At 39.9% G+C, this 11,184-nt stretch overlaps 1 protein-coding gene across 2 annotated transcripts in view; it reads left to right on the top strand.

The window, feature by feature from the left end:
• The first annotated feature begins 1,001 nt into the window (after window positions 1-1,001).
• FTCDNL1 (formiminotransferase cyclodeaminase N-terminal like) overlaps window positions 1,002-11,184 on the top strand; it is a 91,695-nt gene continuing 81,512 nt past the window's right edge. The window contains exons 1-4 of one of the 2 annotated variants that reach the window (XM_023216846.1): window positions 1,008-1,420; window positions 3,190-3,311; window positions 5,989-6,084; window positions 7,646-7,798. In XM_023216846.1, coding sequence (XP_023072614.1) covers window positions 3,197-3,311; window positions 5,989-6,084; window positions 7,646-7,798 — 364 coding nt within the window. In that variant the 5' untranslated portion in view covers window positions 1,008-1,420; window positions 3,190-3,196. Of the gene's footprint in view, window positions 1,440-3,189; window positions 3,312-5,988; window positions 6,085-7,645; window positions 7,799-11,184 lie in introns of both variants that reach the window. The other variant, XM_023216853.1, reaches the window with a different exon arrangement.

The following is an 11,184-nucleotide window of genomic DNA, read 5'->3' as shown; positions in this document are numbered from 1 at the left end:
CTCTGGGGTGAAATGTGGCAACAGTTTGACAGGCATAGCAGTAGCTTAGGCCAGAAAGGATTTATCCAATTAAAATTATGGGATGAATTTTGGCTGGCAGAATGTAATTACCAGCCTTGGAATGGATCCAGGATCCTGAGGTTAACACCCCTCCTCTTGCCAACAACCCTCCTACCTGCCAACACTCCGAGATGGAGAAGGCTGGATCTGACATAATCGCACATAATACTGTTGTGACATCTAAGTACAATGATGATGATGTGAGAAGCATCATGAACCTGATTTTTTTTAACACTCATTATGTTACTTATTTTTATGCCACATTAGGCTAGAAACCAAATGTCCACATAAATGTTAATTTCCTCAAATCTGTGTTTAAAAATTATAATTAGAAAATAAAAAATAGATTTAAAAATTAATTTATTCCGTCAAAGTAGTTATTTAGTGATTATTTCACTACAGGAACAAAATTGGATCAAAATGGTGACATTTAATCCTTGCTACACGAAAAAAAAAAAAAAGCAGGTCCTGATTTTTTGGAAGCGAAATGTGTTTTCAAGGTTGAGTGGCCTAGAAAAAAAGGAAATGCGGAAGCCTGTTTCATATTCGTTGTAACTTTGACTAAATGGGTATGCACAAGGACTGCTTTTGTCCCGGGGTGGGTCCAGTTCACAGTCACGGGGGGGCACTAATCCTTCAGGAGGGGATTTACCAGAAGGGTGTGTGTGAGTGCGTGTGTCCCTTGCAAGGAAACCAGAGAAGAGCCCCCTGCTGGTGCATGATCAATAGGCAAAGACCTGATCATTAGATTCCAATGCCCCTTTAAAGTCATTAATTGACTAGAGAATTGCAGAGGGTTTGGCGATACAGAAGAGCAGACGAAGAGGCAACACTGAGAAGAAACTGAAGCGTTCAGGGACGCCAGGCACGTGGTGCCAGGTCAGGGAGGGAGAGGCAGAGCCAGCCCGGGCGGTGTGCGGCTGGGGTGGGGCGCGCTCCGGGCGCCCGGGAGGCGGAGTCGGCGGCGGAGGCTGCGCGCGGGCCACGCGCGGCGGCGACTCGGGCTAGGCAGCCGCGTTGCCCCACTGCCCTTTGGTGCGCGCAGGTCCGCTCCCCTTCCAAAAACTGCGGAGCTGGAGGCGCGGCCGCTCGTTCGAGAGCTCGGCAGGGGCAGCGCAGCCGCCGGCCGCCCCTCGCTCCCGGGCGCCACCACCCCGCGCCCTCGCCGCTGCTGCGTCCCGCGAGACCTGTGTGGAGGCCGGGAGTCGCTTCGAGTTCCCTTTCAGCGCACGTGGTCCTGGGACACTCCACCCAGGAACCCAGGCGGCACCGCGCAGGGATTCCCAGCAGCGGGGTTCTGGCCCCAGCACGTGTTGCAGCAGCCTGGCGAGCCTCCTTGCGGCCTCCAAGTGCCGGTGGGGTGCGTGCGCAGGGGGCAGGTGAACTGCTGCACTTTGCACTTGCTGGGCTGGGTTCTCTGGGGTTGGGGAGGCCCGGGGGCGGGGGACGGTCGCGTGTTTGATCTATCACCAGAGGTCATCCAATGGTAATTGAAGGGATGGGCTAGGAGGACTAGGATCTCCCTGTCCCAAACACAGAGTGTTTTGGGGGGCTTGCGTTTGGGTCACTTTCTGAGCCTGGTACTGCCGCTCATTTCAGCTTCGCTGTGGAGGTGAATTTTTCTAACACCATCTTTGTGTGATCTAGCTGTCCACAGGGAATCAAAATGTGGAATGAGAGGATGAAACTAATCCTTTCTTTTGCACTGTTAGGGGTTGCCATAAACACCATTTGTTAAAAAGCATAATTATGTTGGGAAAGTGCCTGATGAGACAATTAAGCTGCATAAACACACTGAAAACAAATGAAAACCAGAAGACGCCCACACCCCTTGTGTAAAGCAATTTTTTGTTTACATAGAAACGAGAGGTCTGGGCTGATTTATTACAACAATGTTATTAATATCTAGAAAAACGTAATGACAGACTTTTTATGAATTTTCAGTGATGAGACGATGGACATGATATGAAAACCTGCCTGCAAACCTGAGCTAGCTACGAAGCCTGAGCTCTCTCTAAGTTAAGATGATTAGGCCAACGAATGATCCTGGCGAACAAGCCAGCGGATTTATTCAGGGAGGGCACCATTATTTGTACCAGAACACTTTTAGCTTAAACTCTAAAGTTTAAAGCGTGTCTCAGAGTTAGACAACTGTGGTTGATATCCCTCACGCAGGGAACATTACCTGTCAGAAAACGACCCTCATCAAACATTTGTTGAATGAATTCATGAGGGCCTCATCCATTTTTAGTTATGATATTTAAAAGAGACCAATGTTATGAGGTCCTGAACTTGAAGAGGGAAATTATTTTCTTATTATTTTAAGATGTTTTAATTCCTTTAGATCGTGAATATTATCATTTGAGGTATGGAAAAATGAGTCAAAAATGCTATTCTAGAGTACTAAAAAGAAAGCAACCTCCAAAACCTGTGTAATTAATCTATTTTCAACAAAAAGCACATTTTTGATATTATTGAGTAATATATATCAGAATACGTGTCATCTTTCAAGTTACAGAATTTTGTAAAAAGACTTTAAACTGATTTAGAAACTTTGGTGGAACAAGGAGGAACTTAGACAATTGTCATGTAAACCATCCAAATGGCTTCCTTATTTATTTGTGTAATGTCCATGGCGTGGCCTGTAGATACTTTTTCATTCTTGCCACAAGAATTTCTTTTATAAGAATCTACATATTAAATAATATTCCTTGTTTCCTTTTTCTGCATTTCCCCAGTAAGTCTAGTTTAACAACAAAAAAAATCATACCTATTTGTAAAATAGTACAGACCTTGAAAACAGGGATAAGGCTAAGGAAAACTATGCTTAAAATGGGATAACATACTTTAATGAAAAACTTTCACATACATGATGGAATTCATATTGGAGGACCCTGCCAGGTATTTTCCAGTGTCGTTACAAGGTTCATATGTATGTGACCGTGTACACATTGTTTCTTATTTTAGTCAATCTGGGGATTTTATGCTTTAGAATTTTTCTAGGAATGAAATAGTAAATTGCTCATATTATGACTGCTTCATTTCCAAAAAGTTATGATTTTTTTATAGTTAAAACATGAAAATATGAATCAACTCTAGAGACACATAAAAATTTTTCTTCTATTCCAGAAAAATCATGTCTTCTTCCAGAGTAGGGCTCCGTTTGGCTGCCTGTTTACTAAACATTTCAGAAGCCAGAAGAAAATACGTTGTTGAGAACATAGCAAAAGCAGCTCTTCTTGACAAAAATGGTAGGAAAAGCAGACAATTGAAGCTGAATATTGTAGCGTTTTGATAATATGGTAATTTTTGTACTGTGCACACTGTATCTACAGAACACTTTCCTTTCTTTCTTCTTGAATTTTCCTCCTTGTTCTTGAGCTGTTGCAGCTCTGCACAACTCCAGGATACTGAGATAGCTCAGTTACTCAGATGTGCACATATGCTCTTTTCTAAATGTCTGCATACGCTCAGCAGCGCAGCTCTTAACATTTGTGTGTGAGTCTCTGGGATGCGTGTTGTTCAGGATATTGACAGGCTCCTGGGGAGGATGTATTTACATAAAAGTATAATGTTTCCCTCATGGGTCGTTTATTTGATCATTAATAGAATGAGCATAATCGTACCTTATGCTTTTTATTGAGCAGGTTAAATGAAAAATAAACTTGCCAAATACCAACTACTTTTCAAAGCACTCCTGCCAGCAAAGCCCATGCAATCATTACAGTATTATTATTTCTACCCTCTTTTCTCTGTATAGAGACTGTTAGGCAAGTGCATTTAAATGATGTGCGTAAGATCACTCAGCAATTTGGTGACAGAAGACTGGAACTCATGCCTCCTTATTCCCTTGGCCAGTATTACTATGAAAGATACTGCTCTTTTTTCACCCTTCTTAAAATGTTCCTGTAATGACACATGGTTAGATATTATTTGTCTTTACTTTCACACACACACTAACACACACAACAGTGTATACAGTCGTTTAAATAGAATGCTTATTATTAAATCAGTAACTTTTTGGCAACAAGTGAAACAAGCCCTAAAGTGTTTCAGACAGTCAATTTTAATTTCCGATTGTCATTTTTAATGTGGTTACTGCTTTTCATATGAAAGAAGTGTTTTCCCCCAACCCGTCTTAACTGTGAGCATATTTAAGTTACTGTCTTGCAACTTTGCAGGAGCCAGAAATGTCTATGAAAATTCCTGATAATTACTGATAGGAAAACTCCTTTGGAGTTGGTATGCAGCTGTGATTTTGCATGCTTTTTGTGGAAAGAGCCAGCTCGGGCTCTTCATTGTCAGAAACAGTACACCTAATGGGATTGGGTTGCCTGTCTCTGTGATTAAGTAAATGTGCAGAGACATTTGTGGAAGACACACACTGATGGATACCTGGGTCTCAACTCACAGTTTTTATCAGCTTATTAGTGGCAGCAGCTCAAATGGAATTATAGCTATTATACTCCATTACAAATACCAAACAATTTACTTCTGCTGAGATTCACACTGACAGTTCCTCTTGCCAGCAGTAATTTTTTTTTCTATATGCATGCTTAAGAAATTGCAGGAGAGACTAGTATTTTATTCTTCAGCATTTGATTCAATTGAATCATATGAAACTGAGAATAAAAGCTTTTCAGGAGAAGATTTAGGATGAAAAAAAATTGAATCATATCTCTTTTCTTCCAGGAGTTAGAGTATGTTGAAAAACTACATAAAATAGGAGGTTGCATGATCTTGTTCTTACTTCATCTTTTATAGTTTTCAAAATGCAAGGAAGGTAGCACTAGTTAAGAAAATGAACCTTTTTTTTTAACAAATATTTTAAAGGCATTTTTTTAAGTGAGTGGAATAAAACTATATAAACTGTATTTTTTTTTTCTAATTAAGCAATGTGAGCACATTTAAATGGCCTAGAAAGGTCTTAGGTAAAGGAATCTGAGTTATAAATTTTAGACCTACACCAGGGCAGGACTCTATAGATGCTCATTTGGCCATGAGTGAGTGACATATGTTTATCTTCTCACATTATTAAAATTAATAGTGTAGGGCTGTTGTAAGCTCTGTAGTTCCTGGGTGTAACTTGTTTTTCCTTTCCTCTGAAAAGATTAATTGTTAAGCTGCCAGGGGACAGGGAGACAAGGTATAATAGCATAACCAAAGGTTTAATTACCGCCTGAAAACTTTTGTCCTTCACTTTGAATTTGCTTTTGTAGGCATAAGGGGTACTTTTAAGGAGCCTGGACCATGCTTGTAAACTTCAGAAATAACTCTAGGGCTATGTATGGCTGCCACACAAGGGAATGGCAGCTTTCTCCTTCAGGTTACACATATTCAAGAGAGTCACAAACCACCAAAAGCTGGAAGTTGTTAACATCTGAAGGCTGTTGGTGGCCTCCGAAAAGGAGATGGTGGACTCAGAACAGTTTCTAATGGACAGGTGCATGCGTCTCAAAAACCTCTGCTCTGGGCACTAATTGGTCTATTCTAGTTTTGCCAGATGTTAGATCTTGACCCAAACAGTTTAGTTTCTGGATTTGGGAAGGAAATATTGACAAGGCCTAGGTGATGAGATTGATAAAGAACAGGATTTACAGCGATATGATTTGGCTGTTGTAGAAAGGGGCTACCATCTTAGACTAAGTTAAGGGAATTTTGGCAAATTCAGTAGCAAGTCCAAAAGAGGGTCTATTATAGACATCAAAAGCTTGTGTCTGGGCTGAGCCATCTGGTTATACAATAAGATGCTGTAAGAAAAGTGGACATTGCCTCTCATGAATTTCATGTTTATTCAATGTCACTTCCAAAAGTCACATCCCAGAATTTTTCAACTAAGCTAAATTTAATTATACCAGAATAAATAAACTATTAAGGTTTTATCACAGAAAAAAAAATTCTTGCAGTCCTGTCTTATTTTCTTTACAGGAAAGAAACATCCTCAAGTGTCAGTGCTCAATATATTTTCTAATCAAGACTACAATAGATCAGTCATTACAATAGCAGCTTCTGTTGATAAGTTGGGTAAGATTTCAGTTTCTTTCTTCACATATTTGTCTTTATTTTGGTGAAGAGTAGGCCTTCGGGTAGACCTGAACATTCTCTAATCATTGATTTCCTGTGTAAATCTGAATACTCCCCTCTGTTAAGTAAAGAGTCTACCACAAAACTACAGTTAGTCATTTTTCTGAACATGTAAATCTCAAACATCCTCCATTTCCTCTTTGTTACAGTGAACTTTGGGGTCCAAGATTTTGTAACTTTTTTTTTTTCTTTTTCTTTTTGCTGAAGATGATCACATATCCTTTGTGGTTAAGAAAAGACATCTTCAGGTTTTAGCCATGAAGTAATAGTGTTGAAGGCAGCTTTCATTTCACTGCTAAGCTGGCATGGAATGAAACATGCTAAGCAGTGCATTCTGGGTTGGGAGCTTGAGATCTGGAGTTGGGCCATGAGTTGACATGTCTCACAGGGACATTGTAAGGTTTAGTAGAGAGCTTACTGATAACTTCAGCAAGCATAGGACAGATTATCTTTTTTCTTTTTCTTTTTTTCAAGGCAAGAGTCTCACTCCATCACCCAGACTGGAGTGCAGTGGCCCGATTTCGACTCACTGCAACCTCTGCCTCCCAGGTTCAAGCAATTCTTGTGCTTCAGCCTCCTGTGTAGCTGGAATTACAGGTGCACACCACCATGCCTGGCTAACTTTTTGTATTGTTTTCAGTAGAGATGGGGATTTGCCATGTTGGCCAGGCTGGTCTCAAACTCCTGACCTGAAGTGATTTGCCTGCCTCAGCCTCCCAAAGTGCTGGAATTGTAGGAGTGAGCCACCGAGCCTGGCCTGGACAGATTATGTTGAATGTTAATCTTAATACAGGATGAAAATCTGCTTTTTCCTCTATTGCTAAAATGGTCATACTGTATTACTAATGAAAACTCAGAATAATATCATAAAACTCTTAGGTGTCTATAATATGCATTTAGCTATAATAATTCAATGAAAATATAATTAGTGGATAAGAGCAAAATGAAAATAAGTATGCTTTAAAAAAATGTAGGTGAAAAAGAATTTATGTGGTTGGGCACAGTGGCTTGTGCCTATAGTTTCTGCACTTTGGGAGGCCAAGGTGAGACGATTGCCTGATGCCAGAAATTTGAGACCAACCTGGGCAACATAGTAAGACTCAGTCTCTAAAAAATTAAAAATAAAAAAATTATGTTTGTGTATCTATTTTAATATAATTACTCATAAAGCATTCTGAAAATAAGGAATTTGATTAGATTAATTGCAGAAAATTGAAAAAATTTAAAGTAACTAATTATAAAAAAAAATCAAATAGTATAAGACCAATAAATCTTGTATAATTCTCCCACTTTGGGGAAGAAAAACCTGGAAGAATATGACTGTTGGGAGGTGGGGTGAGGGGAGAGGTTGGATTTTGTGTTTTTCATTATTTTGGACAAAAAAGAAGTCTTCTATACAGATTACAAAAGAAAAGCAACTAGTGGAGCAACAAAATCATAGCTTTTTCTTTAGATGCAGTTGAAAGCTTAATGATTGTTTTCCACAATTTTGCATTTTTAGGCAGTTCTGTTCTGGCTGCCTGCCTAGAGGCCTTCCAGGCTATCGATATGGAAGTTCAAGAGGGAATCCACCCTTGCCTGGGAGCAGTGGACCTGATTCCGATTTACCCTCTCTCTGGAGTCACAGTGGAAGAGTGTGGAGTGGTGGCCAGAAGTAAGAGAAAGTTTGGGGTGATATGTTCTTTCTTACTGGAAACCATTTTTGCAAACTGAAATAGCTTGTGAGAATCGAATCACTCCTCAACCCCCTGGGAAAAGTTGATCTTGAGGAACTGTATCCACAATACACTGTGTGTTTGTGACATACCCCTCCACTTCCTATGCCATGACATTATGGAACACTAAATGTTGTGGGATATGGCAGAAAAAAAAAAAAAAACCAATAATTTTATCCCTTAGAAATTCACAATGGATCATGAGGAAACAATAGTGGTTTCTAATAAGTCCTTTAGGCTCTTCAGGGCAGAACGATAGTGTGTTTTGCCTATCTGTGTCCTATTTTCTTGAGCAGGGGTAATGATGAGGTTGAAAATCTACTTAAATGTTAACTCTTACCCCTTTTTCCTCTGCCTTTTTTTTTTTTTTTTTCCTTTTTTCCCTGTGCACAACTCTCACTAAGATTTTCTTTAGAGCTGAACTGTCACTTGAATGATTTCAGCCCCAGGGGTAAGGTCAATTTGGAAAATTTGAGCTATGCCACTTGAGGTGTTTTGGAATTAGGCAAATTGGGAGAAAAGAAAGAACTTTTGCCTGGACTGTCTAACCGTACCACGGTTAATTACAAGATGCAGAGGCTTATAATCTTCGGGGAAAAATCCGCCTTAGGATAATTGCATTCTTTTCTGTATGACCTCAGAAATCCCTCTATGATGTTGTCTCATTTTTAATTAATGGTGAATTGTCTAACATTTGGGATGTAGATTTGGACTTTAGTTGAGCTACATCAGGCAGCAGAAATAGGAAATGAGACTTGCTTCCAAAGGAGTACCTCACTACTTATGCTGCATTTTAATGTGACCTGACAGTTGAGGGGTTACTTCCGAGGGAAATCTTGGCCCCAGACTTGCTTTACATTTTATCCAAGAAAGAGTTAAAATTCAGCATGGAGGGGAAAATGTGTTCCACACAAAAATGAAGAGTTCAGAATTGTCTAGACCAGAATAATGATTTTAATTGTCCTCAAAACAATTATGGACAATTACATTAAATCTCAAATTAGCTAGTACATGAAGTTCTTCATTACATCGGGACTGGTCCACCCCAGATGTTCGTCCTGCGTAGGAGACAGTTAAGAATCAGTGAGTCTGGACACAGGATTTCTCCCTTCCCTTGCCCTTTGCTTCATTGGCAGCTACTGTACCTCATGATTTAAACATGGACATTTCTAATTAAATGAGAGCTCAGCTGCATTCTTGAACTAATTTATAACATTTGATTTGAAATGTAATAGCTTCAATCTTCATCTGATTAAAAACAGTCCTATACTGTACATGGTTACTATTTTGATGCTCCAACATGCAGTTTTTATTTTTACATTCCCTTTTCTACACAGCTGTTCATTTAATATCATCCAAATTTTTTTAAGTTTTTTTTTTTTTTGTAACAGCATGCTCAGGCATTCTTATGAGGCAGAAGTATTCACATTCTAGGATCTGGCTGTTCTCAGAACAGTGAAAGGATGTTTTTCCCTAGAATAAGGCTTTCCCAGAGAAACCAGCTTTAACATAATAATCAGCTAACTTTCTCTGGACAAAGGGCAATAAATAGCATCCCAGTGACATAAAAAAGTTGATACTGATATGTGCAATTTATGTATACTTTGTATGCAAAAATGCTGAATAACATATTTCACAACTTTTTAATATCAGCTGTAAGTTTGCTTTTATCTTCAGGAAGAGGTTCTTAAGGTGGGTCCAAAGTTGGTATTCAGAGGATTTATAAATAACTGTCAACAATTTTTGCAAGTTTTTATGCATTTGCATTGTGTATATATACATAGAGGCATACACTCACATATACTTTTGCATATCATTTTAGTTTGAGGACTTTTAGAATAAAAGGAGCAGTGATGCAGAGGCCCAGAGGTGAGGGCAGCCTGAACTCGAGCACCTGCAAAGGACTTCAGTTCGGCTGCATGGAATGTAGAGGTGGGGTGGGATGCGAAAGACATTCCTGGGAATGTTATGAAATGAGGCTCAAGAGGTAATCAGAGGCCAAATTATGAAGTTTTAATTTTTTTAATTTTTTGAGATGGAGTCTCACTCTGTCACGCAGGCTGGAGTGCAGTGGTGCAATCTCGGCTCACTGCAACCTCCGCCTCCCAGACTCAAGTGATTCTCGTGCCTCAGCCTCCTGAGTAGCTGGGACTACAGGTGTGTACTGCCATACCCAGCTAATTTTTTTTTTTTATTATTTTTACTAGAAATGAGGTTTTTCCTTGTTGGCCAGGCTGGTCTCAAACTCCTGACCTCAAGCAATCTGCCGGCCTCAGCCTCCCAAAGTGCTGGGATTACAGGTATGAGCCACTGCACTTGGCCAGATTATGAAGTTTTAGATGTCTGGTTGAAGGGTTCAAATCTTGTGCTAAAGGCAGTGGTAACCACTGAAGTGTTTTAAGCAAGAAAATTATATGATTGGCTTTCAGTTCTTAGAAAGAGCACTCTGCTTGCATGATAGAGAATGGACAGGAAGCAGGCTGACCAGTTTAGAAGGATGATATTGGCCTAAGAGAATAGAGAATGGACAGATTCCATGGGATCTTGCTGGTGAGGGACAGAGCGGTGGTGTGATAGTGTTATAACTTAAAATGACAGAAGAAAGGAGGTTTGGGGGAAAGAGCATGAATACATTTTTTACATGCTGTCATTTGACATGTCATTTGCTGTCATTTGCTGTCATTTGACAGCATGTAAAAGGTTGGCAGAGGTAAAATAATAATAATGTTCTAAATGATTCATTGTGAACAATGTTTACATAGGTATAATAATGTAACCACTAACTATTCACCCAAATTTTGATACAAATATATTGAGAGGATGGTTGATTATACAGTTTAGAGCTCAGGTGAGATGTAGATCTAGTCTATATTTATTTAAAGCTTATAGGTTTTCTTCCCAATATTTTGGACATTGGTATATATGTATGTATGTATTTATTTACTGAGATGGAGTCTCACTGTATCACCCAGGCTGGAGTGCAGTACATGATCTTGGCTCACTGCAACCCCCGCCTCCTGAGTTCAAGCGATTCTCCTGTCTCAGCTTCCCCGGTAGCTGGGATTTCAGGTGTGAGCCACTGTGCCCGGCTGGTTTTCATTTTCTGTAAAAACTCACAATTGATCTATTAGGCTCTGTCTCGTTTTTATCACTATTAGGTCTCTAAATTTTTTTTTTTTTTGAAGACAGGATCTCGCTGTGTTGGCCAGGCTGGAGTGTAGTGGCATGATCTCGGCTCATTGCAACCTCTGCCTCTCTGGTTCAAGCAATCCTCCCACCTCAGCCTCCTGAGTAGCTGTGATCACAGGTGCATGCCACCACACCT

Source organism: Piliocolobus tephrosceles, chromosome 11 (assembly GCF_002776525.5).
Source record: "Piliocolobus tephrosceles isolate RC106 chromosome 11, ASM277652v3, whole genome shotgun sequence".
Taxonomy (NCBI): domain Eukaryota; kingdom Metazoa; phylum Chordata; class Mammalia; order Primates; family Cercopithecidae; genus Piliocolobus; species Piliocolobus tephrosceles.
The sequence above is the reverse complement of the archived record's forward strand: the minus strand, read 5'-3'. Positions and strand labels throughout refer to the sequence as shown.